General features: G+C 40.3%; 1 protein-coding gene across 2 annotated transcripts in view; it reads left to right on the top strand.

Annotated features, from left to right (window-relative positions):
- Hook3 (hook microtubule tethering protein 3) overlaps window positions 1-25,557 on the top strand; it is an 86,232-nt gene that overhangs the window by 22,598 nt on the left and 38,077 nt on the right. For both annotated transcript variants that reach the window (XM_021170331.2, XM_021170330.2), the window contains exons 5-13: window positions 6,528-6,660; window positions 12,117-12,184; window positions 18,474-18,536; window positions 19,723-19,806; window positions 20,964-21,127; window positions 22,196-22,336; window positions 23,123-23,324; window positions 24,689-24,799; window positions 25,421-25,508. In XM_021170331.2, the coding sequence (XP_021025990.1) occupies window positions 6,528-6,660; window positions 12,117-12,184; window positions 18,474-18,536; window positions 19,723-19,806; window positions 20,964-21,127; window positions 22,196-22,336; window positions 23,123-23,324; window positions 24,689-24,799; window positions 25,421-25,508 (1,054 nt within the window). The remainder of the gene's footprint in view (window positions 1-6,527; window positions 6,661-12,116; window positions 12,185-18,473; window positions 18,537-19,722; window positions 19,807-20,963; window positions 21,128-22,195; window positions 22,337-23,122; window positions 23,325-24,688; window positions 24,800-25,420; window positions 25,509-25,557) is intronic.

Raw genomic sequence — 25,557 nt, 5'->3', positions numbered from 1 at the left:
TAGAGCTGGTGGACTACTGTGATTGGGTAGAGCTGGTGGACTACTGTGATTGGGCTAGAGCTGGTGGACTACTGTGATTGGCCCTATTGCTTGTGTTTTATTCACTGGCAAGCCCAGGTGAACTCACCTCATCCTCTGAGTCCATGTCAGAGCACAGGCATTGCTGGGGAACACACACAGCAGAGCTATTGGTTTCATAAGCACAGATGCCAAAATGACATAATACCACCTAGAAACATGCATTATTTTCTTTGCGATTTTTGTCCCTGCAAGCTTGCTTACATTTAAACCCACATTTATATCGATAGCATCTACCATGTCCATTTAGTAAGTGACTCTACCACAGTAGTTCTCAACCTGTAGGTCATGACCCCTTTGGGGGTTGCCTATCAGATATCCTGGATATCAGGTATTTACATTATGATTCATAATAGTAGCAAAGTTACAGTTATGAAGTAGAAATGAAAATAATTTTATGGGGCTGGAGAGATGGCTCAGTGGTTGAGAGCACTGACTGCTCTTCCAGAGGTCCTAAGTTCAATTCCCAGCAACCACATGGTGGCTCACAACCATCCGTAATGGGATCCGATGCCCTCTTCTGGTGTGTCTGAAGACAGCTACAGTGTACTCATATGCATAAAAATAAATAAATCTTAAAGAAAGTGCACATTTAAAAATAGAAAAAGAAAAGAATTCTATGGTTAGGGTCACCACAACATGAGGAACTGTATTAAATGGGTTGCAGCATTAGGAAGGTTGAGAACCGCCGATCTGTTACTTCCAAACTAGAATCCAAGTTTTAAACCTTGGTATTATGCTATAGTCCTTTCTTTGATTTTTTGAACAGGACCTTGCTACGTAGTACAAGCTGGCCAGAAACTCACTTTGTAGTCCAGTGTTACTAAAAATCTTTCCAGGAAGAGATAAAAGCAACATCTCTCCTTTTATTAAACTCCCAGTGACAAGCAGAGGCATAATTCCACCAAAGTTCACAGGAACCAGTGAGTCTATTGGGCTTCCTTACAGAGCATAGGAAGGGCATTATTAAAGAGTTGTGGGTGGTTCTCTCCTCACTGCTAAAAACAAAAAGGCCATACCTGAAAAGCTTTTACCCAGCAGGGATGAGGGGCTTCCCCGGAGCCACAGAGATACCCTGGCCTATATAAACTGCTCCTCCCCTAGGCTGTGTTCAGTTAAGACACAGTTGCATACAATATGTGGTAGGAAGCAGCTGGATACTGGGTGAGAATCTTGTGCTCTCTTACCCTTGGGGCTATAACTAATCAGCAGGTTCAGCTGGGTGAAGGAGTACAGCCAAAGGCTCCAAGATTGGCTCAGAAGACAACCACTCGGTACACTTAGGCTGGCCGCCAACTCAAAGACAGTCCTCCTGCCTCCGCTTCTCATGCCAGTATCCTAGGCGTAAGCTACCATGTCCTGCCCAATGGTTTTTTGGTTTCGTTTGGTTTGGTTTTCCTATTTATGTATTTTTGAGAGAGTTTTATGTAGCACAGGCTGGTTTCAAGCTCAATATGTAGCTAAGGGTGACCTTGAACTTCTGATCTTCCTGCTTCCACCTCCTGAATGCTGGGATGTCTTTCTTTTAGTATCATCAACAAAATTTGTCAGACCTTCCTAATAGAGCTTTCTCCAGTTCTGCTGCAACTGCCCATTACCAGGTATCAAGCCAAGGTGATTATAAGCAGTAAAGCAGATTACACTCTTTTCGTTGTTAAGTCCTCCTTGTTTCTTTGGGTTATTTGTGCTGTCCTGTTAGGTAAATGTTCTCATACTGAGCTATACCCCTAACCATCTGTTTCTTCTTAGATGAAAAGGGTTTCATTAATTTGCCTTAAAACTTAGCCCAGGCAGGCTTTGAACCTGATACACTTGTGCATCAGCCTCTCAAGCAGCTGGGGTTACAGGCCTACGCCTCCAGCCCCAGCTAACATAGCTTATGCTTACATTGAGGAGCAGTCTGCTTATACATATTTATTTGGTTGTCTCAGTCATGAAATGAGGTTGGGGCCAAACCTGATTCAATCCTACGTAATTTTGTTCAATCCTACGTAATTTTGTAATTATCTCACGTAACTTAAAACTCACTACTAATCTTCAAGAAAAATCGTTATTTAAAATATGTAAAAGAATACTTGGAGTAAGTATGAAACATCTTGAGCAAATGTGTAAAAGACGGCAACTACTGAGGTAGCTTTCCTTTGTTTGCTATTTGGCCAGAAGTTATAAGGGTACTAAGAAGCAATATTTACTAGATCTTTTAGGATTACAAGAAGTAATCATTTTGGTCTTGAGCATCAAATTCACTTATTTTGTTAATTAAAAATTGTATTTTTTTTCAGAAAGTATCAGAAAGGAAAGGTAGTAGAGAATTTATGTAGGAAAGGTCATGGTGATTGTTTAGAAACTACTTTGCTGCATGTCACTACAAGTTTGGTTCTGCACTCTGACCAAGTGCAGAGCTGCTATCAGTATTTCCCGGTGAGAAACCTGGGCTCAGATTCTCTCTACAGACCGCTTTTCTCTCTCTCTGCTATCCTTTGGTTTTTCTCATCCTTGTGCCCCACCATGCTCTCTCCACAAGACCTTCCTTGATGATGCTTTGGACTTCCAGTCTGTAGCATCATTCTGTGCTGCAGCCAGCATCACCCAACCATACTGACCATCCTTAGAGAGGAGATAAATTGTGCCCCCACAGGTGACTAGCATCTTTGGAACATTCCTTGTGTGCTTTAAATGTCTGGTTATCTGTCGCGTGCTTATGAGAAGAGCTGAAGTGCTGGGCATTGCTAGTTATTTTGCAACTACATAGAGTGAGTCCGTGCCAGGCTCCCCGTTAGCCCAGCATCCAGTGTTCTTTTCCCTTTTTATCACTGGCTGTAGTTTGTAATTATGTCTCTTTCCTGCAGTTACTTCATTTGCTTTATACATCTTTTACTTGCTCCATATGCTTCGTGAAGGTAGAATACTTCGTTTAAAGTTTGTATTTAAAAGTGTTGTACATATATCTTTTGACAGTGTTTTATTCCTGTAAAGATGACAGGTAGACAGGCTGGCCTCGAGTCTGTCTATACCCAGGGATGACACTGACCTTTCCTTTCTCCTGACTCCGCCTCCTGAGGCTGAGTCATTCCAATCCTGCAGAGTAACTGTCTGAGTTAGTGAAGACACACCATGACCAAGGCAGCCCCTGTAAAGGAAAACATTCACTTGGGGTTGGCTTACAGGTTCAGAGGTGGCAGAGTCTAGACAGACATGGTGCTGGAGGAGCCAATAGTTCTATACTGATCTGCTGGCAACAGCAGGAAACTGTGAGCCACACTGGGTGCAGCTTGAGCATATGAGATCTTAAAGCCTGGCCCAACAGTAGCACACTTTTTCCAACAAGGCCACACCTTCTCCAGTAAGGCCACAACTCCTAATAGAGCCACTCCCTATGGGCCAAGGATTCAAACACAGTCTGTGGGGGCCATGCCTATCCAAACCACCAGAGTAACTTCATAGTAAGAATTTTTAACTATGCAGCTACTCAGAAGGTAAGGCAGGAACATTGCTTGATCCTAGGAATTTGAAGCCAGGTTGGACAACATAGTGAAGCCCCCGACTCAAAACAAACAAACAAACAAAAAAGAATAAAATAAAACTATTTATAAATAAAACTAACTCCATGTTATATTATTAATATTTTAAATAAAACTGCCTCCATGCTATTTTATAGTTTGCAAAATTAAAAATAAGTCAAATGTCTGGCAACAAAGAAATTATTAAATATTTATTAGGCAAAGAGTTTGAACCATAAAATGCTTTTATTAAGACTATATATGCAATATGTTAGCACCTTTTTAGACATCTATGTAAATGCACCATTTATGAATGTCCACAGTCTCACTCAAATCCTTTAGATGAGGTGTATTTTCAAATTCAGTATTTCTCAGGTTCTAGAAATGTAACATGGTACTACATCCTGTATTTTGTAAATATTTCCAAACGCTTCTGGGTTAGTACTTGTTGTATTGAGATTCCTACAACAAAACTTAAGGCTTTTTATTCTTAACTAGAATCAGCAAGAATAGTAAATAAACTTATGTTCCCTCATTACCTTTCACACTGAGTCTGAGAATTCCTCTATCTCTCTGCTATCACATTCTTTTTACTTATTCGGTTTGTTTGTTTGTGGTTTGTTTGTTTGTTTGATTTTTGTTTTTCGAGACAGGGTTTCTCTGTATAGCCCTGGCTGTCCTGGAACTCACTTTGTAGACCAGGCTGGCCTCGAACTCAGAAGTGCGCCTGCCTTTGCCTCCCAAGTGCTGGGATTTTTTTTCTTTTCTGATATACTTTTTTGTATTTCAAATAAGATCTCATACACCGTATAGACAGGCTGGCCTCAAACTCAGAGGCCCACCTGCCTCTGCCTCCTGAGTGCTGCCCACAGGTCTAGATTCTCCTTTACTCTTATACTGATGAGCACATTTTAATACTGCTATCTTCAGGAGAGTACATGCTAGTATAGGCCTTGACGTTTCTTTGTTTCTTGAGAGTCGGGTTGGCTGTGAAGTCTGTGTCTGGAGGCCACTGCAGCAGCACTCGCTCGAGAGCTTCCTCTACATTTACTGTTGAGGCTTCTCATGTGGATTGCATTCCTATTGGCAGATTCTTTATTTAGGATTTATATATCTCTGAAGACTCATGGTAATGTTCTCTGATACAAGATGCATTTTGATCTTGGATTGTGTTTTCTTATGTTTGGTACTTAACAAATTCTTCAAAGCTGAATACCTACTAGTTTTAGTTTTAGGAAATTTTTTTCTACTTAATTTTTTCTTTTTATTCTGTAGAACTTCCACTGAGCCCTTAAGCCTCCTGGATTGATCCTTTAATTACTCAGATTTCTTTAATTACTCAATCAATTTTTCTTTTTACTGCTTGTTTTTGCTCCTTTCTTGCTAGTCCATTGAAACTTTCATTCCTATTACATTTTTTATTTCCATGGGCTCATCTTCATTTTATTCATTTTCCACCCCCACTGTTCAGTTTCTTTCCAGAAGGCATCTCTGTTGCCATCTTTAAGTATATAATTTTAAGTATATATTTAAATACTGTTTAATTAAATACTTACTGATTAATTAAAATATTTAATAAAATTTAATCATTGGTATTTGGTAATTTGATTAAATATTCATTTAATTTAAGAGAAGGTCTTTAAATATGACAGTCCTTTTTGACTCATGTGACGTTACTTAGGAGGCTAGGGTTTCTGGCCACCAAAGCTACTCCAGGTTAGTAGCTTCTATGTCTTTTGTGTTGTAAACTCAAAGATGAATTTTACAAACAACAGAAGAGTAAATTTTAGATAGGAGCTTATAGAAAAATCGCTTAAGAGAAGGAAGCAAGAAAGGACTGCTGCTGACGTCCCCGTAAAGCTTAGTGAAGCTTTACTGGGTTGAAGCATGGGAGGCGAGCTTGTCAGTCCAGTTGTCCCACCCACAAGGTATTCATTAACACCTTCCCATCCTGGTAGCTAGGCTGGAATGTTGGCACCCCTTCAAGCATCAGAGAAGCACCTGATGACACACAGCTTCCAGACAGCTATTCTCATTAAGTTTCTGTGTAAACCTAGAAAAATAATGACACAGAAACAGAACACAAACCAGTGCCCCTGAATGGTTTTTAGTGTTTCTGGCCTCTGGTTAGGACAGAACCAAGTACATACTTGACTGCTAGTTTTCAAGGTCTCCATCATGAACTGTGAAATGGTTTCTTTTTTTCCGGCTTTTAATTACTTCTGGAGATTGATTTACCTATACAAAGAAAGAATTAAATTTAATCTGGGTTGATAGTGTATTTCTGTTTATCCAAGTGTAACCTTGAACTTCTGATTCCCTGCCTCTTCCTGAGTGCTGGGATTATAGCATGCACCACCGTGCATGGTTTGATGCAGTGCTGAGGATGGAAGGAGGCTGCTGCTCTACCCTCTCGTCTACATCCCCAGCCCCTGCCCAGCTTTCCCTGGCAGGGTATGTAGCAGAGATTCCCACTTGTTTGCATGGGACTTCATTTGGAACCAGAATCTCCATTAAAGGATGTCCCATTCCTTTTCCTGTCCAGAGTATCTCACTGCCAACATTTTCAGAGACCAAGTGAAGGTAGCAAAGGAGAAGCTTGTGTTGCTAGTGTGAATTCCTCTTTAATCCCAGCTGCTTTGGATGTCCTTTAGTTTAGACTGTTCTGGTTATAATTCATCAGAGATCAACCATCCAAGCTTTCTTAGGACAGCAGAAGGATCGATAGTATATGGATTTTTGTTCTGTGAACATAGCACATACCAGATTAGGGACTAAGTCACCATGAGACGTGATAGTTGTAACTGAGGTGTGAGAGAGAATAGAAATTGGGAGTGAGGTTGGCAATCTTGACACTGAGTCTTTGGTGATAGCAAATTGATCTCTAATAGATATTTTATTTAGCTCTGTAAACAGGAATGTGATTATAATCTGCTTGTCTCCATTCAGATTTTAGGACAGCAGATTAATGATTTTACCCTTCCTGATGTGAACCTCATTGGGGAGCATTCGGATGCAGCAGAGCTCGGAAGGATGCTCCAGCTCATTCTAGGCTGTGCTGTGAACTGTGAGCAGAAGCAAGGTAACTAACGAATGAATGCATACTGTGTGCTTCATGTGTAAGGCCCCAGGATAAATAACATCTTTCCATGGCTACCCATCTTCCCTGTCATCTACACTTTGCCAGTAATTTGCCTTCAGATTTAAGTGAGTTCTAAAAAGTAGTCTAACTTTGATTATGGTCATATTCCTTCCCTTTCTGTAAGGCTGTATGGTTGGGTAGTTTTATATTGTGTTATGTTCATTGTTGTGCTGCTGTGGAACCTGGTGCCATGCTCATCCTAAGCATGCTCTGCACTATTGAACTGAGCTCTGTTCTGCTTAATGCATGTTAATGGCATTGGCTATGCTGCCATTTATGGTTATTATTAAAATACCTATTAATGCAGTTTGTAAGGTGATAGCTTAGGAGATGTCTCTGTGCTTCAGAATAAGAGCCCAGGCTGCAGTGCTACTCACCCTATGCGCAGTCAGTTGCACTCTCACAAACTCTGGAGAGTTGCTGGGTAAATCTTGTCTTTGTATTTCAGTTTCTCAGTAAATAAACATTTAGTACCTACCTCACAAGCTCATTAGGGATCTGAGTAACACAACAAGTAAAACAGCACAATATCTTCTTACACAGAGTTGGGTTTCAAACAATTTTAATTTCATGGAAATGTGATTTTTTTAAAACTATAAGTATATTAGATAGTGTTTTAAACAATAATTCCATTTCATTTATCTATTATGTGTTCTTATAGCCACAAATTGTGTTTTGGTGTTTTGTTTTGTTTTTTGTTTTGTTTTGTTTTGTTTTGTTTTAGAGCAAGGTCTCACTATGAGCCCTGGCTGGCCTGGAACTTGCTATGCAGGCCCTGTTAGCCTGAAACTCACAGAGGTCTGCCTGCCTTTGCATCCCGAGGGCTGGGATTACAGGCATGTGCCACCATACTTACCATGTACACAATTTATTTTATTGAAAAATTTCTCATACACTATATTCTAATCATGCTTTCGTCTCTCCCAACTCTTCTCATATCCTTCCCATCTCCCCACTCACCAGCTCTTCCTTTCTCTCTCTCTGTAAAGGCAAAAAAAAAAAAAAAAGAGTAAGAAATAAAAACAAGAAACATACACAACTGAAATCCATAAGTATAAGATGAGCGGCCATAACATGCGGGCAAAAAACAAGTAAGACAAAAATTTTGTTCCAAAAAGCAATACGAGGCAAGAAGTACACAACAGTGCCATTAAGTCCATTTTGTGTTGCCTATATAGTGTTGGGCATGGGGCCTGCCTTTCAGTGTGCTTTAATATACCCAGTGAGACCCACTGGAGAAAACCAATTTTTCCACTTTAAAATATCACTTCTTAGGTGGTTTTTATGGGGTGAGTCAAACTTATCTATTAATATATCAACTATAAATTGGTAAAACTTCTAATTAGACTAAAATTAGTAAGTGAAATTCAGTTTGCAGATATGCAACTCCAAGGTCGCATATTTGTGGTATGTGTTGAAGTTACTTTAAGACCAGCTTTGATATGTAGATAATAATGTCATTTTTTTTTTAGTTTTTTTTCTTTCCTTTGTAAAATATGACTTATTTACTGTATACAAAGTAGATAAATTATTTGTGTTCTGAGGGAGTGCTTTCATATATGTGTGTGGTACATGCACATGGGTGTGTGCCTCATGCATATGCACACAGAGGCAGAGAGGAACGTTGGCTGTGGTCCTCTATCATCCCCCATTCATTCTCTGTGGCCGATATACTTGAATTTCCCTGTTGGCTAGGATGGGTGGTCAGAGAGCTCCTGAAGTCTGCTTGTCTTTGCTCACAGTTCTGGAGTTAGAGCGTTGTACAGCTATCACCATCTTTCATTTGGGCACTAGACATTCCGACTGGGACAGTCCTGACACTGGACAGCACTCCTGTCACTGAGCTGTCTTCCCAGATCCAAAATGGATTTACTTTATTTCACAAATGTTTATTAATCTGATATATTATGGAAGAGAACTACAGTACCAGACAAAACAGACACAAAGCTTGAGTGGAGAGAAAAAACATTACCCCATAGCATAAGTAATTACAGAGTTATGTAAGTGCTCCAAAGGGGGAATGTAAGTGGAGAGTCTAGACGTGGTGTTAGGGAAGTTATTTAAGTAAAACTGTGAAGGATAATGAGCTAAGAATTACACAGAGGAAGAAAAATTCTAGTTATATTTGAGAGCCTTAAAAAAACCCTCAAAACTATAATCATGATATGGTAAAGACAGAATTGAGAGAAGTATTGCTGGAGAATAGGAAATGAAAGGCTATCCAACATCATAATTCGTATTTTGTAATTATTTTAAATTGAAGCTCAGTTTTTATCTTTTATTTATTTTTAATTTTTGAGTTCAAAAGTTCCCAACCCCATTCATACTATTTTCCTTCACATTTGGTAATGGTTATATTTATTTGTCTTTGTACTCTTTTTCATATTCTAAGACTGAGTAAATTTGATAATAGACAGCATAGACTTTTGGGGTTTTCCCTCAGCTTGCTAGCTGACCCCCATCTTCATATTGCTTTATTTTTCTTAAACTGTCTGTATTTCTTTAAAAAAATTTTTTTTCTAATGCTGGCACACTGATCACCCCAAAGCCATCATTGGTTCGTGGTACGTCACAGCACATCACAGTGCCCCTTCCCTCTCACTGGCTAGTGCGTACATTCTCTTTTGCCCCTCTCCCACAAGGTTGCTAGGGCCTTGGAGGGGTCACACCAGTGTCTCACTCAGTCCAGGGCTGAGCACGCGTCGGTCACTCACACAGTCATGAGTCCCTGTGTTATCATTACCCACAGAAACAGAAACTGTCTGACCAAGAATCTATGTATGTGTATGGATAAATATAGAAGACTACATAACAAAACAGTAGTAGTAAGGGACCATGACCTCCTAGCCATGGGCTTTTGACCAGATTTACAATACCAAGTATGATTTCTTCCTGTGGTGCGGGTCTAAAATCCAGGTAGGAGATGATTGCTTACTCCAGTAACACTCTGGCCACTATTGCACTTGTGCTCACATCTTGTCTAGCAAGGTGATGCTATTAGCAGAGGTCACAGCTGGGTAAAACAGTTGGTGACTAATATCTCATAGTGCCCTGTACAGCACATTCCAGCATTATAAAAGCTACCTGGGAAAGAAGAAGGAAGCTTCCAGCTGAATAGGCTTTTTAATCTCTCACTTACTCTCCTTTGGGGTATTCTCTGGTTTCAGGAATACAGAAGAGAGCTAAGAATCGTGTAAACAAGTTTCTAAATTGTTAGTCATCAGCTGTGGCTGTGAATGTATCATGTGGGCAGATAGGTTAGTAGGCTCTCTGAAGTGCTTCAGTGCTTCCTACCTACCTGTGGATGAGAAAGCCTCAGCCTTTCTCCTTGTCCCCACACTCTCTTCATTATGAAGGCTAAGTGAAACTGCGTTGTACATTTGCTTTGTGTTTAGCCATTCTTACAAGTTGGAAGAAGTTAAAAGCAATTGTGAGAGCCCGGCTGTGTATTTATTTGTCTTTGCTGACCTCTAATTGGGGCAAATAAAGTAGGAGTAAATTTTAAAAGGCAGAGATTAGAAGTAGAAGGCACCCTGACAGTAACATCGACCTTGTGGTTTGGGTTTGATAGCAGAAATGAGGGAAGGCTGTAGGTGTTTTGGTCTAGAGGTAGTCACAGCGTATGCCACAAATTGCACATGGAGATCAGTGGTCAACTTGCAAAAGTCAGTTCTTTCTTTCTGCTATGTGGATCTTGGGATCAAAGTCTAGTCGTCAGGCTTGTCGGCAAGCACCTTCACTCACCGAGCCATTTCGCCAGCCCATCAGGCAATACCATGCTGTCTGCCTTTCAGTCTCCTATTCTCTTAAGCAGTAACAGAACAAAAAATACCTTTTATAGATCAGAAGGCTGAGGCTTACAGATATTACAGGATTTACCAAATAACTTACTTGTAATGAATGGGCTAGATATAGAAAAAAACTTATTCCTTCATCCTTTGAGCTTTGTATTCTTCATATTAAACTATACTAAACATATTGAACAGATAAAATGGAGGGTAAACTCCCTTACGTAGCACGCCTCATTCTCCAGCATCGCCTCGTGGGTGTGGACCAAAGAATCATACAGAACTGTAGTTTTAACTTTAAGGCTTGAAAGTAGTGCACATGAATTTAGCTGTCATCACCATTTCCTCATTAGTACTTTACGGTGTTCGCGGGGAAGGGCCTTGACGTGGCAACACCGCTTCTTAACTAACGCTTCCCCTCTCATACCTACTAATGTCCTGGCCTCTTACTGTACTTCCTGCATTTCCAGTAGTTGCCATTAAGCCTCCCCTCCCCATACCAACACCACTGCTTCTTCTCTTCCATGCTCATTCATACGCTATAATTTTGAGGACTTGTCAATCATCCTAGACATGTGCTGGCTCCTGTTTTTGATGTCATAATACCACAACAGTGGTGTTAAATATTTAAAACAAAACAAAACAAAAAAACCCATGTTATCTGCTAGGCAGAAGATTCCAGCAGATGAATCTAATGACAATGGTTACACATTTCATAAGTACAATTCTAAGGGTACCTGCCATGTTCATTTATTTTAATACTTAAGCCAATTCTGTCATCCATTGTTGTGCCTGGAAATAATTAAAACTATTAGCAGGTCTTTGTCAGAGGAAAGAGATACTGCTTCCAGAGTGACTTTCCTCTTAGCAGCTGAGAGCCTCCTGGTTTGGGAGTGCTGAGCATGAGGCCGGTGTGTTTTCTGCTTTCCATATAGAGATGTATTGTAGAACCCAGGATGATATAGTCGTTCAATTGCAGGTTCAGTGTGTATATTAAATTCATTGTAGTTATTTCTGTTCTATATAATAAACAAAATTAAGGTAAGAATTTGTATAACTTAGTGCTTTGATCATGTAAAAATAAAACCAGATTATTTTTACTGTGTAACAAAAGAGCATCTAAAAGGACAACTTTTAGAGTGTAGGGAAGGCGTAGTGTCAGTTCTTCTTTGCTCTGCCTCCGGGTCTCACTGTTTGACTGATTTAGTCTGATGTGTACTCACGCTAATGCTGCATCCCAGGACCTTTACCTACAGCCCCAGCTCAAGAGCGGGAGTATGTTCAGAGTATATACACTCTGAAAGATCAAGACAGGAAGATCACAAGTTCAAGGCCAGATTAGGATCCAGAGTGCACTGGAGGGCCGCTAACAAGACCCAGACTCCCTCAAATGAATAAATGTCAGACAAAATCTTTGGAACAAAGTTCAAATTTGGTTTTCAGTCTTTGCTTACCTGTGGCACATATTTGGGGCAGAGCAGCCATGAGAAGGAGGTTCTGAAGAATCAAACAAGAAAGCTGATTGTAGCAGTTTATACAGTGTTAGCCTGCAGCTGCTTCACATCTTTTAACTTGAACAGTGACATCCCAGGTTATTCTTGTTTTCAGAGTACATTCAAGCCATTATGATGATGGAGGAATCTGTTCAGCATGTCGTCATGACAGCCATTCAAGAGGTATGTTGATTAGAGCTTTGCACTTAACAGCTTATAACAAATTAGTGGAGAAAACTAGTTCACATAAGAGAAATGGCAACCTTAAAAAATTATTTTTTATTGTGTATACCCTATATCCTAATTAAGTTTTTAAGTTCACGGTGTCTGTGGTGTGCATCCTGACTTTATTTATTTCACAAATTCTTACTTCAAGCCCAAAGTGCACAGCAATTAGGGATACAGTTGTGAAAAGATAACAAAATTCTCCCATAAAGTGTGTGTCGCCCTCTCAGAGTCTCAGAGAGGAAAGTGGTTAAGCAAGAATTCATATAGTTTTAAAACTATCGTAAAAGGGGAAATGCAGGACCATCTGAAGTAACAGCTTTCATGGGGACATTAAATCAGGCCACCCAGGGGCTGAGACTGAACATGGAAGGATGAGGTGAGGAAAGGGAAATAGGGAGGTGTAAAAATGTTGTAAGAGACCAAGGTAAAAGGAAAGTAAGACCTGCTGGCCATGGTGGTGCAGGTCTATAATCACAGCACTCAAGAGGTACAGATAAAAGGCTCAGGAGTTCAAGGCCAGCCTAAGTGAGACTGCAGAGAGGGAAGGAAGTGTGGGGAGAGGAAAAAGACCTGAATGGCATTTTATAGCAGCAGCAGTCTTCTGCCATTTCCACCCAGCTACATCAGGATGAAAACTGTACAGGTTCTCAGCCTTCCTAATGCTGCTAATCTGTTAGGTGTATTTAGTTTTGGCTTAATGAAACTGGGGGTTGGGTATATGACCCCACTATAAGTCTAAGGTGGGACAGACAGAGAACAGAGCGGTGAAGGAGCAGGAAGAGAGGTAGAACTAGAGATGCCGCTGCGGTGTGAGAGACAGCTGAGGTGGCTGAGGAACATGTCCTTGCTGAGTAGGGCCAACAGGGTGGGTACTGCAGCCTGGAGCCCCCAAACTCTCAGCCACATAATCACCCTGGTTCTGAGCCACAAAGTTACCCTGGCTCAGGATGTCCAAGACGAAGAACTTTCCGAATCGGTCCTCCTCAAAACCTCTATGGTCTTTGGTGTCCATGGTCTGCTACCCCAGGCCTTGTTGAAGCCTGGGGTTCGTGTGGATGTCTGTGGTCCTACAGGAGCTGGGACTGTGCTGGTGTCCATAGCCCAAGTAACTGTCAAAGATCCTGTGGATGTCCTTGGGCCATGCTGCTGCCAAGGGCCATGGCTGGATCTGTGGTCCTGCTGCAGCAGGGAGTGTTCTGCCATACCTCTCTCCACAAAGTGAAGATCACCGAAGACAGGAGACCAACTAAGTGTTCAAAGCTTAACTGTGCAAGCCTCCCCACTCCCACCCCAGATGTGTCCTCCCACGAGTCTTGCCTCAGCAAAATACCACGTGAGTCCCTATCCAGAAACTTCCTCCTTACTCTGCCAGTCGACCCAAGTCCGCAGAAGCAACAAGGAACCACCAGAAGTTTTTTGGTGTATTTCTTTCTATGAAGTCAAGACAAACGATGGCCAGTAAGGAGTGGCAAGGTGTACCAATACCATCCAGCATCGTCCACCGTCTGTTGGGTTGTATTTACCTTCCTTCTTTAACATCATGCATCCTTTCACCTGTGTCTGCTTTAGCAAAACATCCTTTCACCTGTGTCTGCTTCAGGAAAGCATCCTTTGAGATAACTGACTTTCCAAAGAAACCAGAAGTTCCCACTTGAGCTACTCAATCGAACAAGGTTTTGGGGAAGTTTGACATGAACTAAATGAAGAGGACAGAAAGTGGGGGTAGCTTTGGATTGGAAGAATTTCCCATGTGTAGCAATAGAGAAGGACAAGGTGCTACTGGGTTTGTAGATTTACAAAAATTCTTACCTGGGACTGGAATTTTATGGAATGCTGGGAGTTAATCAGGTTTGGGGAATAGAAAGGACTGAGAGAGGCTGGAGAGCTCAATGGTTAAGAGCACTTGCTGCTCTTCCACAGGACTTGGATTTCATTCCAGGTACCCACGTGCTGGCTCAGAACTGTCTATAACTGGAGTCCCTTGGGGATCCAGCAGCCTTCTTCCAGCCTCTGTAAGCACCAGAAATGCATGTGGTGCATGGCCATACATGTAGACACTCATATACATCAAATAGTAAATAGTAGGGGGAAGTTTTTTGAAAGAATCTAAAGAGAATAAAGAGGTTGCTGGCAGGGAAGCTTTTTTGTGTTTTTTGTTTTTTGGGGTTTTTTTGTTTTTTGTTTTTGTTTTTCTGCTTTCAGACAACTTTGAAGTTTGGTGAAGATTTGTTGGTTTGGGTTTTATTATGGGTTGGGGGGGCTGGGGTTTTTGTTGTTGTTTTGTTTTGTTTAGTTTTCCCCATCATAACACTTAACTAGTCAGGATATACAGGCAGAAAATAGGTAGTTGAATTGATCTTTGATTGGGTTGATCTTGAATTGAGATTTTTGCTGCTTAGAAATAATGAGGTCATTAGAACATTAATGGAAGTCAGTTAGAAGCAATAAGTTATGAAATTTAGGTTTATTAGAGAACGTAATTGGTTAAACAAATGATAGGACTAAGGACCACTCAGGTGGTGGAGCGCTTGTCTGACATGCACAAAAACCTGCATTCTGTCCTTACCACATAAACCAGGCTGGGTGGTATATACATGTCCAAAGTCAGGAAGAAGACACAAAAGATTAGAAGGTAACATGAAAAAACGTGAAGACATCATATTAAGCAAAATAAGTGAAAGACAAATATCACATATTTTATGTCCTATGTGGAAGCTAAAAAAAATCAGTAGTCTAAGGTCACCCTTGGCTGCAAAATGAATTTAAGGCAAGTTTGGGTACATGAAACCCTATATCATCCAAAAACAAACAAACAGAACCTGAAAGAAAAGTTGCAGCTGTCTGGAAGGGAGCCAAGGGAGGGAAGGGAGGAGGGCAAGATAGAAGCAAGACAGACAGTATCAGTGCTTTATTTATGCATTGTGGAAATAATACACTGAAGCCCATCTGTACAATTAGTGTGTCAATAATTGTAATGTGTTGTCTCAATAACAGGAAAGGGGATATGTTAATTAGCTTAATTTAGCCATTCTACAATATGTATACCAAAACATGCTATATACCATAAATAATATAGCCTTTTATTTTTAAAATAATAAGTTCTTTTTAAAGAAGATAATATTATCTTCAGCTCTCTAGGGATTTCAATGTCAGTCTTGTCCATAAGAAACTGTGTCTTAACAAAAGTGGGTAGGGGAGACCACATACACACAAACAAGAACTGTGGAGTCCTGATACAAGGAGAGAAAGTCCCAAAAGATGGTAGTAACAGAAGAAAGCCAGTTCAACTGTTATCTCTGAAGTCTACAAATAATGACCAAGAGAGCTGGCAACAGAAGGGAAAGTTCGATAGCACCTGTCTGGGAGCTGTGCAGCCGAGGAGCAGCTTTGCATGGAACTGGATTAGAGCCCCTCAGGGAGAGAAGGGTGCAGCTAGGATATGATGGTTAGCTTTTTCTAGAGCATCAGCCCCTCTTTGTGATAAGGATGAATATAGGAAAAAAGACCAGATGGTCACTTGTCCCTACCCCTGAGTTAGATGTATTCTCTCTGAGTACTCAGTCAGTGATGCCAAGCATTTGACAGAGATCCAGTTAGTTCTTGGACAATCGAGACTGACCCTCCACTGCCCTCAGTGGATACTCGCTGCGCTCCGTTTGCTATCCTTGTGCTTTTTACTGTTAAAGGCCTCTCCCCAAAAGCTAGAGCTCGGGTAACAAAAGGCTCGTGCAAACAAGAATGAAATCAAAGAAAGGTCCCCGGGAAAAACAGTTATGCAGAAAATTGAGTCTCTTCTAAGAACTTGTTACTTAAATAAATATTCAGGTCACTAATGAGTGTTGTTAGTACACATGAGAAACAGGATTTGAGAAGAGTTATTAGGGAAATTTTAGAAACTGACAAGCTGTTATTAAATCGCTAGGTTTTTAATGTTCAATTTTAGAAACAATGAACTTGTATGTGTAGGAAGAGATTTGGATCATGCAGGTTTATGACAAGGCTTGGTGCCTTCCTGAGGCAAAAATAAGCAGGTTTAGGAACCCTGGTGTTCTTTGTTCTTTACAGAATTGTAATAAAGATAGGAATCATATTGAAACAAGGGTTTAAGATAGAGACAGAGGAAGGCATCCTGGCTCATTGACCTGCCTGCCTCCTGGACAGACTTGTCAGGCCAGAACTTTTCTGATAGAGCACTCTTGCTGAAGCAAAGGGGCTGAACAATATTTTAAGAATCAAAAATTAACTCAAACAAGTTAATGGCCTTTCTCTACACAAAGNATAAACAGGCTGAGAAAGAAATTAGGGAAGCAAAACCCTTCTCAATAGTCACAAATAATATAAAATACCTTGGGGTGACTCTAACTAAGGAAGTGAAAGATCTGTATGATAAAAACTTCAAGTCTCTGAAGAAAGAAATTAAAGAAGATCTCAGAACTGCTTGTGGACGTTGTACATCGTGGTGCGGAGCCTAGTGCGCACCACGATGTACAACGTCCACAAGCAGGAGCTAAAGGGGTCTGCAACCCTATAGGTGGAACAACAATATGAACTAACCAGTACCCTCTGGAGCTCTTGTCTCTAGCTGCATATGTAGCAGAAGATGGCCTAGTTGGCCATCGGTGGAAAGAGAGGCCCATTGGACTCGCAAACTTTATATGCCCCAATATAGGGGAATGCCAGGGCCAAAAGAATGGGAATGGGTGGGTAGGGAAGTGGGGGGCGCTATGGGGGACTTTTGGGACAGCATTGGAAACGTAAATGAAATAAATACCCAATAAAAAAAATAAATAAAAAATAAAGCCTGAAAGAGACCAAAGTAGTCAGAGTGTAAATATCCAGAGATGTGCTTCCTCTCTGTCCCGGCTCTCAGGAGGGGATGACTTCCCGCGTCTGGTCCTTCCTTCCCTTTGCCACTCTTGCATCCGCCCTTCTTCAGACCTGCCCTCAGCTGAGGCTGGTCCCCTGCACTCTGTCACAAATTGCATCATATGTTGCTGTATTTGCCTTTTTTACTTGGACTCCTCTGGGTCGTACCTAGTATACTTAGCTAATTCCCACATATTTCAGAATTTTCAAACTGATTGTTTCTTGTGACCGAAAAGCTTTTATTATATTATTTGGAACTTTTCTTCTACATGGGAACTACTTTTTATTACTCAAAAGGTGTCTTATAAATTTTAATATTCTCAATAGTGTGATGGCTGAAATCAAAAGATCTCTCAATGTAGCATCTTCATATTTCTAACCATCCTTCCCTTCTGTCCTCCACACAGAACATAAGCACTGCGGCATTTGAGTCCGCTCTGCACTGCTTTTATGACTAGAATTCTGTGCCTTGCTTCCCAACCTCTCTCTCACTCTGTGAGTCTAAGATACGTGGGGAGGGCACACACACTGTCATTAATTTGGGGTAACACTGATGTGCATGTTCGTTATTAAAAGTTAACACACAAAATAATGGGTTTTGTTGTCATTTTTCAAAAAGGGAATTTCATTATCCATTTTACTGCTGCTGCTGCTGGAATTCTGTTGTGGCCCTGGGTCTTACACATGCTCAGCAAGCACTGTGCCACTGAGAGACTTCTGTCCTTCTATCTCTCTGTCCTGGCCTTTGATGGTTTTATACATGCACACAGTTTGGTCATTTTAGCAGCCCCCTCCCCATTGTTCTCTCTCATTCTCTTCTCACTGAACTCCTTCCCAACAAATCCTGGTCCTTTTTTAATAACTTCTTGTGTGAGTTTTGTTGCTGCAGCTGTTTTGTGATCCACTGTGTTTAACTAGGATGGCTTGCAGAGCACGGGAAGCTTAGCAGTGACACACCGTGAAGAACGTGACTCCCTTACACAGTTACAATCTAGAATGAAAGAAGCACTTGCTGTTGCTCTTCCTTCTGAAAAGTCACTGCCTTTAAATGTCTAGCCACTCCCTTAACATAGTGATCAGAATAAGTTATAAAGAAAATATCCAAGGGGAAAAAAAGGTTTAAGAAAATATGTTATGTTTGATTCTTATAGCTGGGGCTCTCATTGAAAATGAGCGCCAAAATTCAGATGTCTAATTTTAAGTGTAGACATTGCTTGGAGTGAAAATCGGTCAGAAAAATTAATCACAGAAAACCATTGCTTGCTTTTGTGCTTTATTTGTTGTTGTTGTTTTAGTCATTTCTGAGTGCTTATTCTTTTTGTATTGCCTAGGCTATAGCTTTGCCTCGTTGTTGTAATCATGTAAATCTTAATTTCAGCTAATGAGTAAAGAGTCTCCTGTCTCTGCTGGACATGATGCCTATGTTGATCTCGATCGCCAGGTATGTAGTTATCTTCACTCATGCAGTGATTGACACAGGTAAACTTCAGATACCAGTGAGAAAGTGCAGTTGAAATTGCTAATGGGATACTTTGATTAAAAATGGTTATATTTTGCCTAAATTTAAGAACTTGAGCTAATTTGTTAACTGATATTACACATTATAGTTAAGCTTGAACTTTGTATTAAAAGTAGTACTGCATGGGAGTCTATAGTCTCAGGAGGTAAGGGTGCTTACTGGCAAGACTGATAAACTGAGTTTACTCCTCAGGAACCATTGGTAAAAGGAAAGAGCACAGCACATCAAATTGTCCTTTGACTTCTGCATGCATTTATGTGTGTGTGTGTGTGCGTGCACACACAGAGGAGAGACAGACAGACAGAATGAGATAATGTGGTACTAAAAAATATGGTAGTATTGCATTGCCCACTTTAAAACAAATTTATTTAATTTACAGTAATCCCTGTTTTCTAGTCATGAATTTCTTCTGTTCTGTAACCTTCTGTATAGGCCAGGCTGGCCTCAGACTCACAGAGGTCAACCTGACTCAGACTCCAAAGCATTGGGATTAAAGGAGTGTGCAGCCACACGAGGCTGGGAACAGCTATATTGAAGAGGAACTTTGCAATGTATTTTTAAGAATTAAATACTGTTACAGTGGTTTGTAGTTTCCATTATCTACATGAGCACTTTGTATCTTTTGCTTTCTCTTAATTTGGGCTCATGATTTTAAATAAGAAAGTCTTTGGACATGATATAATTTCAATCCAAACTATAATTTGCCTTTCTCTTTGTGGTATTGTTTCTTTGCTGTTGTTGGTACATTTATGTTTTTGTATATTTATTAAAAAGAGGTTTATATATATGAAATAAAGAGACAAATTTTATTTTAATCGGTGTTTTTACAATTTGCTAACTTAGACTTTATTAAGGGAATATGAGTTTGAGACCAGTATGGTAAATGTAGGGAATTTCAGGCTAATCACTGCTAAATAGTGAGACTCTGTCTCAACAAAAAGCTGCCCCCCCCCAAAGTGCTTATTTTCAGTCTTTACCAGGAATGTTCTTAATTTCCTCTACATTACCTCCCAAGAAATAAAAAAAAATTTTAATTCTGTGTTACACCTCTGTAAGTCTTCATTTTTGTATTGAAATATTTCTTATGCTTACTTTTCTTTCTAACTAGTTGAAGAAAACTACCGAAGAACTAAATGAAGCTTTGTCAGCAAAGGAAGAAATTGCTCAAAGATGCCATGAATTAGATATGCAGGTAAGAGCTCCTCTGTGCTGTGTCCCACCACAAATACGGTCAGATGCACTGGGGATGATCACATGATTCAGTTTCACTACAGTGTAATCCTAATTACAAAAAGAGAGAGAGAAAAGCATATAGGGTTCTGATTAGAAGAGTATGCGCTCTGTAACTTAACTAAACTCATTATAAATGAATATTACAAATATAGAAGCAAAAAAAAAAAAAAGAAGAAGAAGAAGAAGGAATATCAATGCTTCAGTCTTCATTTGTGCCAGGAAACTTGCTCTCCTACTTTTGGCAGTGGTGCGAGTCCTCCTAATTTGCATGTGCTGCTGGGCACTGGGTACTTTACCTGTGCCTGCAGCAGCTAGAGGAACATGCTGAGGTTCCTGCTGCTCTGTCACTGCTCACCTTGTACGTGTGAAACAGGGTCTCTCAACAGACTCGAAGCCCGCAGTTTCGGCTAGGCTGGCTGGTCAGCAAGCTCCAGGAGCTATCTTCACAGCCCCTTAGCACTGGAGCTGTAAGCACGCATGCCTGTCTGGCTTTCTCTGTGGGTTCTGCAGATCAGTGTCTTACACAGTGTTTTTTGTTTTGTTTTAAGAATTTTGTATTCTTATCACAGTATCTGAGACTTTGTGTGTTTATCCTTGCCAATATCTTTTTAAATTTATCCATTGTCATGAGACTTGCTAATTTTGTGGCTTGAATTTGCATTTACTCGGTGACTATTGATTATTGTCTTTCCATGTGCTTTTTTACCATCCTTGATGAAGTCTCGTTTCAAATAGGAAGTAAATCCATCTATGGTGGCCTACACCAGTAATCCCGGCTTCCCCGGAGGTTTATGCAGGAGGGTCACTGGAGCCCCACAATTTGAAGTACCTGAACAATGTAGCAAGACCCTTTCTCAAAATTAATTTTTTAAATTCTCACTCTTAGATATTGCTTTGCATGCATAACATTCAAAATAATGTAGATGTTTTCAGTAGAGTGGTTACTAATGTGAGGCGGCACTGAGCAGTCAGAGGCAGGCAGGTCTGCAGCAGCCGGAGGCCAGCCATGTCTGCAGAGTGAGTTCTAGGTCAGCCAGGGATACTCAAAAGTAGGCAAACTGGTAATGGTGATTCACAAGAGTTTGGGTTGAATAACCACAGTCCTAATTCCAACAGGTTGCAGCACTGCAAGAGGAGAAAAGTAGTTTATTGGCAGAAAATCAGATACTAATGGAACGACTCAATCAATCTGATTCTATAGAAGATCCCAATAGTCCAGCAGGAAGAAGACATTTGCAACTTCAGACTCAGTTAGAACAGCTGCAAGAAGAAACATTCAGGTAAAAGGCCACTCCTTACAACCTAGTTTTAAAATTTCAAAGCTAACAATAAAGGGTGCCGGGATGGCTCAGACAGCAAAGGTACTTGCCACCAAGCCTAACTACCTAAGTTCACTCCCCGGAACCTTCATGGTAAAGGAAGGGACCCAACTCCAGCAGATCTTATCTAACTCTGACACACACAGATAGAGTTTTAGGACGTGTGGGTAACTGCAGACCCAAGTGGCTGTATAATAAAACAACATCTCTCACACGTCATGAAATATCTCCACATCTAGGAAATTCCATCAAAGCTATATATATAAAACTGAAGACCTAGGGGATCAAAACCCTCTTCTGGCCTCCACAGACACCAGGCACACAAGTGATACACAGACATGCATGCAGGCAAAGCACCCATACTCATAAAGTTATTTTTTTAATTTTAAATTAAAAAAATAAAATGTGAAATTGACACTGACCTCCCAATTTTAAATAATTTTCAGTAAAACAGATTACTCCAGAAGAGAAAGTTGGGTTCAGTTTCAGCATTTTGTCACATACCAACATGGGTTCCAGAGGAAGTAAAAAACTTAAATGTTACATTTTAAACCATTAAAAATACTGTCAGAAAGTGGAGAATTAAAAGACAATAATGTCAAATATTTACCAAAAGCAAAAACTATGAAGTCAAAAATTCAATTGAATTATATAAAATTTACAACTCTTTATTAAATACTTATACAAGAAAAATTGAAAGTAAGTAGTCTACATGAAATACATTGGACAGTAGACAGGAAGGGCCTTGTAACTCCAAGGAAGGTTGGTGTTCGGTTTGGTGGGTCTAAATACAGCTTTTCTTCATATATATTCTTAGTTAAAAATTTGGAAACCTTTGCTCTTTTCTCCTGTTGTGAGAACTTTGTGCATCGATTAAACCTGTTTTCATGGCAGGTAGGACTTGGGTAGAGTTTATGCTTACAGAAGTGAGATACGTGCTCAGGAGGAATGAAATTTGTTTTCTTTTCTCCCTAAGGAAAATTATGAGACACTTAATAGTGCTTTTTTATCTATTTTGTTTGGCTACAGACTAGAAGCAGCCAAAGACGATTATCGAATCCGCTGTGAGGAGTTAGAAAAAGAAATCTCCGAGCTTCGGCAGCAGAACGATGAGCTGACCACTTTGGCAGATGAAGCTCAGTCTCTAAAGGATGAAATAGACGTTCTCAGGTAAAGAGTTGCCCTTCGCTGCAATATTAGATTCACTGCCACCCCCAACCTCCCAGACACACAGATGCAAACACACAATGCTCCATCTCAGATGTTACAAACGCTGGCATCTCTGAGCACACAGACATGTTTAAAAACAAAGTGTAAATGAGTATCTAAATGGCTTTATAAGCACTTAAATTAATAGTGAAATAAGTATCAAATAAATGTTAGTTTCCCATGGCAGTCACTCCACTGCTGTCTGCACTGGCTCTTCCTTCTTGCTACTCTTCCTTAATAACTGTGAGCCCTCCTAGCCCTTGGTCTGTGTCATAAAGACTGGCTTCATTTCTTTGCTGGCAGTTTTCTCCTTCCTTTCCCGTGTTCTCCATGTGGTACTCACTGTTCACCATTCTTTCACAATCTGGTCCTCGTGGGATCCCTTTTTGTTTAAGAACACTGCAGTGTGTAGAGAAATTCACATACTGCTGTGATTTAGTCCCTTTTCCCATTAGGGATGTTTTCTCTTACCTCTGGGCTGCTACTCACTAGTCCATACCCCTGACTCCCATTTCTCTCGGAGCTGTTAATTATATATTTTTATAATTCTTTTCATCTGTCTGCTACCCACCACACCCAATTGCTTAGACTCACTCGATGGCCTTGCGTCCTCCTCCTGAGGAGGAAGCAATGGATGTTTAAGGAATTTAATGTGTGTTAAGTCCTGGTATTGTCTACTATTTTAACATTGTCTGAAACAGCTGTACAGCTGTGGGTATGTTTCTGACTGATTTCCCATCGTTTTAGACACTCTTCTGATAAAGTATCTAAACTAGAAGGTCAAGTCGAATCTTATAAGAAGAAGCTGGAAGACCTTGGCGATTTGAGGCGGCAGGTTAAGCTCTTGGAAGAAAAGAATACGATGTACATGCAGAACACTGTCAGTCTGGAGGAAGAATTAAGAAAAGCTAATGCCGCCCGGGGTCAGCTTGAGACATACAAGAGACAAGTAAGAGAACAGAAGCAGAATTCTTCTCAGTGCTGCATGGCAAGGGCTGTATCGCAATACATAACTTTTAAATTAGCAATCATGTGTAGGCCTTTCAGTCAAATCAAGTGAATACTCTACCAAGTTTTGTTTTTGTGATTTGCCTTAGTCACTATAAAGAGACACTATGACCAAGGCAGCTCTAACAAAAGAGAACATTTCATTGGGGGATTGCTTGCAGTTTCAGAGGCTGAGTCCATGGAGCATGGTGACACACACACGGGCAGACATGAGACGTGATGGTTCAGGAGAAGGAGCTGAGAGCTCTGCAACCCGACCTGCAGGCAGCAGGAAGAGAGAGTGACACTGGGCCTGGCTTGAGCTTCTATAACCTCAAAGTCCACCAGTGACACACTTCCTCTTACAGATTCACACCTCCTAATACTTGTGGTTTCTTCAGAAGTTCTTGATGACCAAGCATTCAAATACATGTGCTGTGGAGGACATTGTTATCCCACTACCACATGGTGCTTAGCTGTTTTTATATTTATTTCAGATTTATTACACTTTATTTACTGGTTGCAGGGGGCATAGGTGTGCCTCAGCATGCATGTGGAGGTCATAGGACAACCTGCAGGAATCTGTTCTCTCCTGTCCCCTGAGACAGTGTCACATGTATCCCTGGGGTGTCTGGAACTTAAGAGATCTGCTTACTGCTGCCTCTTAAGTGCTAGGGTTAAAGGTCCTAGCACTTTCTAACAGCCCATACCCAGACTGCTTGGTATTTTCTCCTTGTTCTTCCTTTTCACAGCCAGGCTTTTTAATAAACTCTCCATTCCTGTTAAACTCAAAGCTCTTGGTTCCTCTTGTTGGTACCTCTCATTACCCACAGCATCTGCATGCATCTCCCACTGCCGTTTTAGCCCCTTCTAAGATGGGCTGTGTAACTGAGTTTTACCCTCACTGGTATTTCTTCCTGTCTTCCTTTCCATCTCGTTCTTACAAGGAATGAAAGCCCCTATAGATTCTCTGATAATTATTACCATTTTCTAGATGACTCCAGGAGTCTGACTTACCTAGACAGGCTTTATTTCCTAGTTCTCTCCCTTTTGTTAGCGAGATGGATTATATAAACGTATTCAAGTATGGTGAGGATAGGATCTTCATATGCCTGTAGACGAGACTGGTGTATTTTCTGAAATCTGTTTTGTTTACATTGGAGGGGCTATGCTGGGTATTGAGCATATTAGGCCTTTGTACACACTAATACGCATATACTCTATTGTTAAGCTTCATTCCACCACCTTGATCACAATTTCTAATGTTTCAAGTTATAAAAATTATAAAAATTGAGATTCTTATGTCATTTTTATATTTTGTATCAGGTTGTAGAGCTGCAAAATAGATTATCTGACGAATCAAAGAAAGCAGATAAGTTAGATTTTGAATATAAGCGGCTAAAAGAAAAAGTTGATGGTCTTCAGAAAGAAAAAGATGTAAGTATGTCATAGGCATTCTGTTTCTCAGAGTGCAGAAAGTAAGGCTGGAATAGAACTCATTTCTGACTACATTAATTCCTTTTTCAAATCGACTTTTCTACTTTAAAGTCACAGTTCCCTCTTTTTCCCAGAAATAAAGATTCACGGAACAGTTTTAGTTCAGTTCTCATTTCTTTAATATACACATATTTTTTATCATTGCCCCTTACATCTTTTCCCTCTGCCTTTCATGTGTGTAGCTCTTCTGTCTCCCATGTAATTGGTGTGGAGGGTACTGTTCTGCCACTACTTAGCATAGTTTGCTTTTTAGTCTGAGTATTTAGTCTTCATCCTGAATCTTGGTTTAATGAAAAGAATGGTAAGCAAATAGTAAAGGACAAACTAGCTAGCTTTGTGTTTCATGCTTAAGCATGAATAAGGTGTTGCCTTGCAGTAAGATATCTGGTATTGTCGAAATAGAAAATAAAAAGACAAGCCTTTTCATGTTTCTACTCCCATAATCTCTCCATAAAAGATCGAAACTAGAAGTAAGCCTGTGTTCATTACTGTTTATCTTCTTCCTGGATAAAGCCTGCTTAGTAAACTGGCAGCGCTCACCTTTGTTTTCTATTCCTTTAGAGGTTAAGAACAGAAAGAGATTCTCTGAAGGAAACCATTGAAGAGTTGCGTTGTGTGCAGGCTCAGGAGGGGCAGCTCACGACTCAAGGTAAAAAAGTCTTTTTTTTTTTTTTTTTTTTTTTTTTTTTTTTTTTTTT

Source organism: Mus caroli, chromosome 8 (genome assembly GCF_900094665.2).
Source record: "Mus caroli chromosome 8, CAROLI_EIJ_v1.1, whole genome shotgun sequence".
Taxonomy (NCBI): domain Eukaryota; kingdom Metazoa; phylum Chordata; class Mammalia; order Rodentia; family Muridae; genus Mus; species Mus caroli.
The sequence above is the reverse complement of the archived record's forward strand: the minus strand, read 5'-3'. Positions and strand labels throughout refer to the sequence as shown.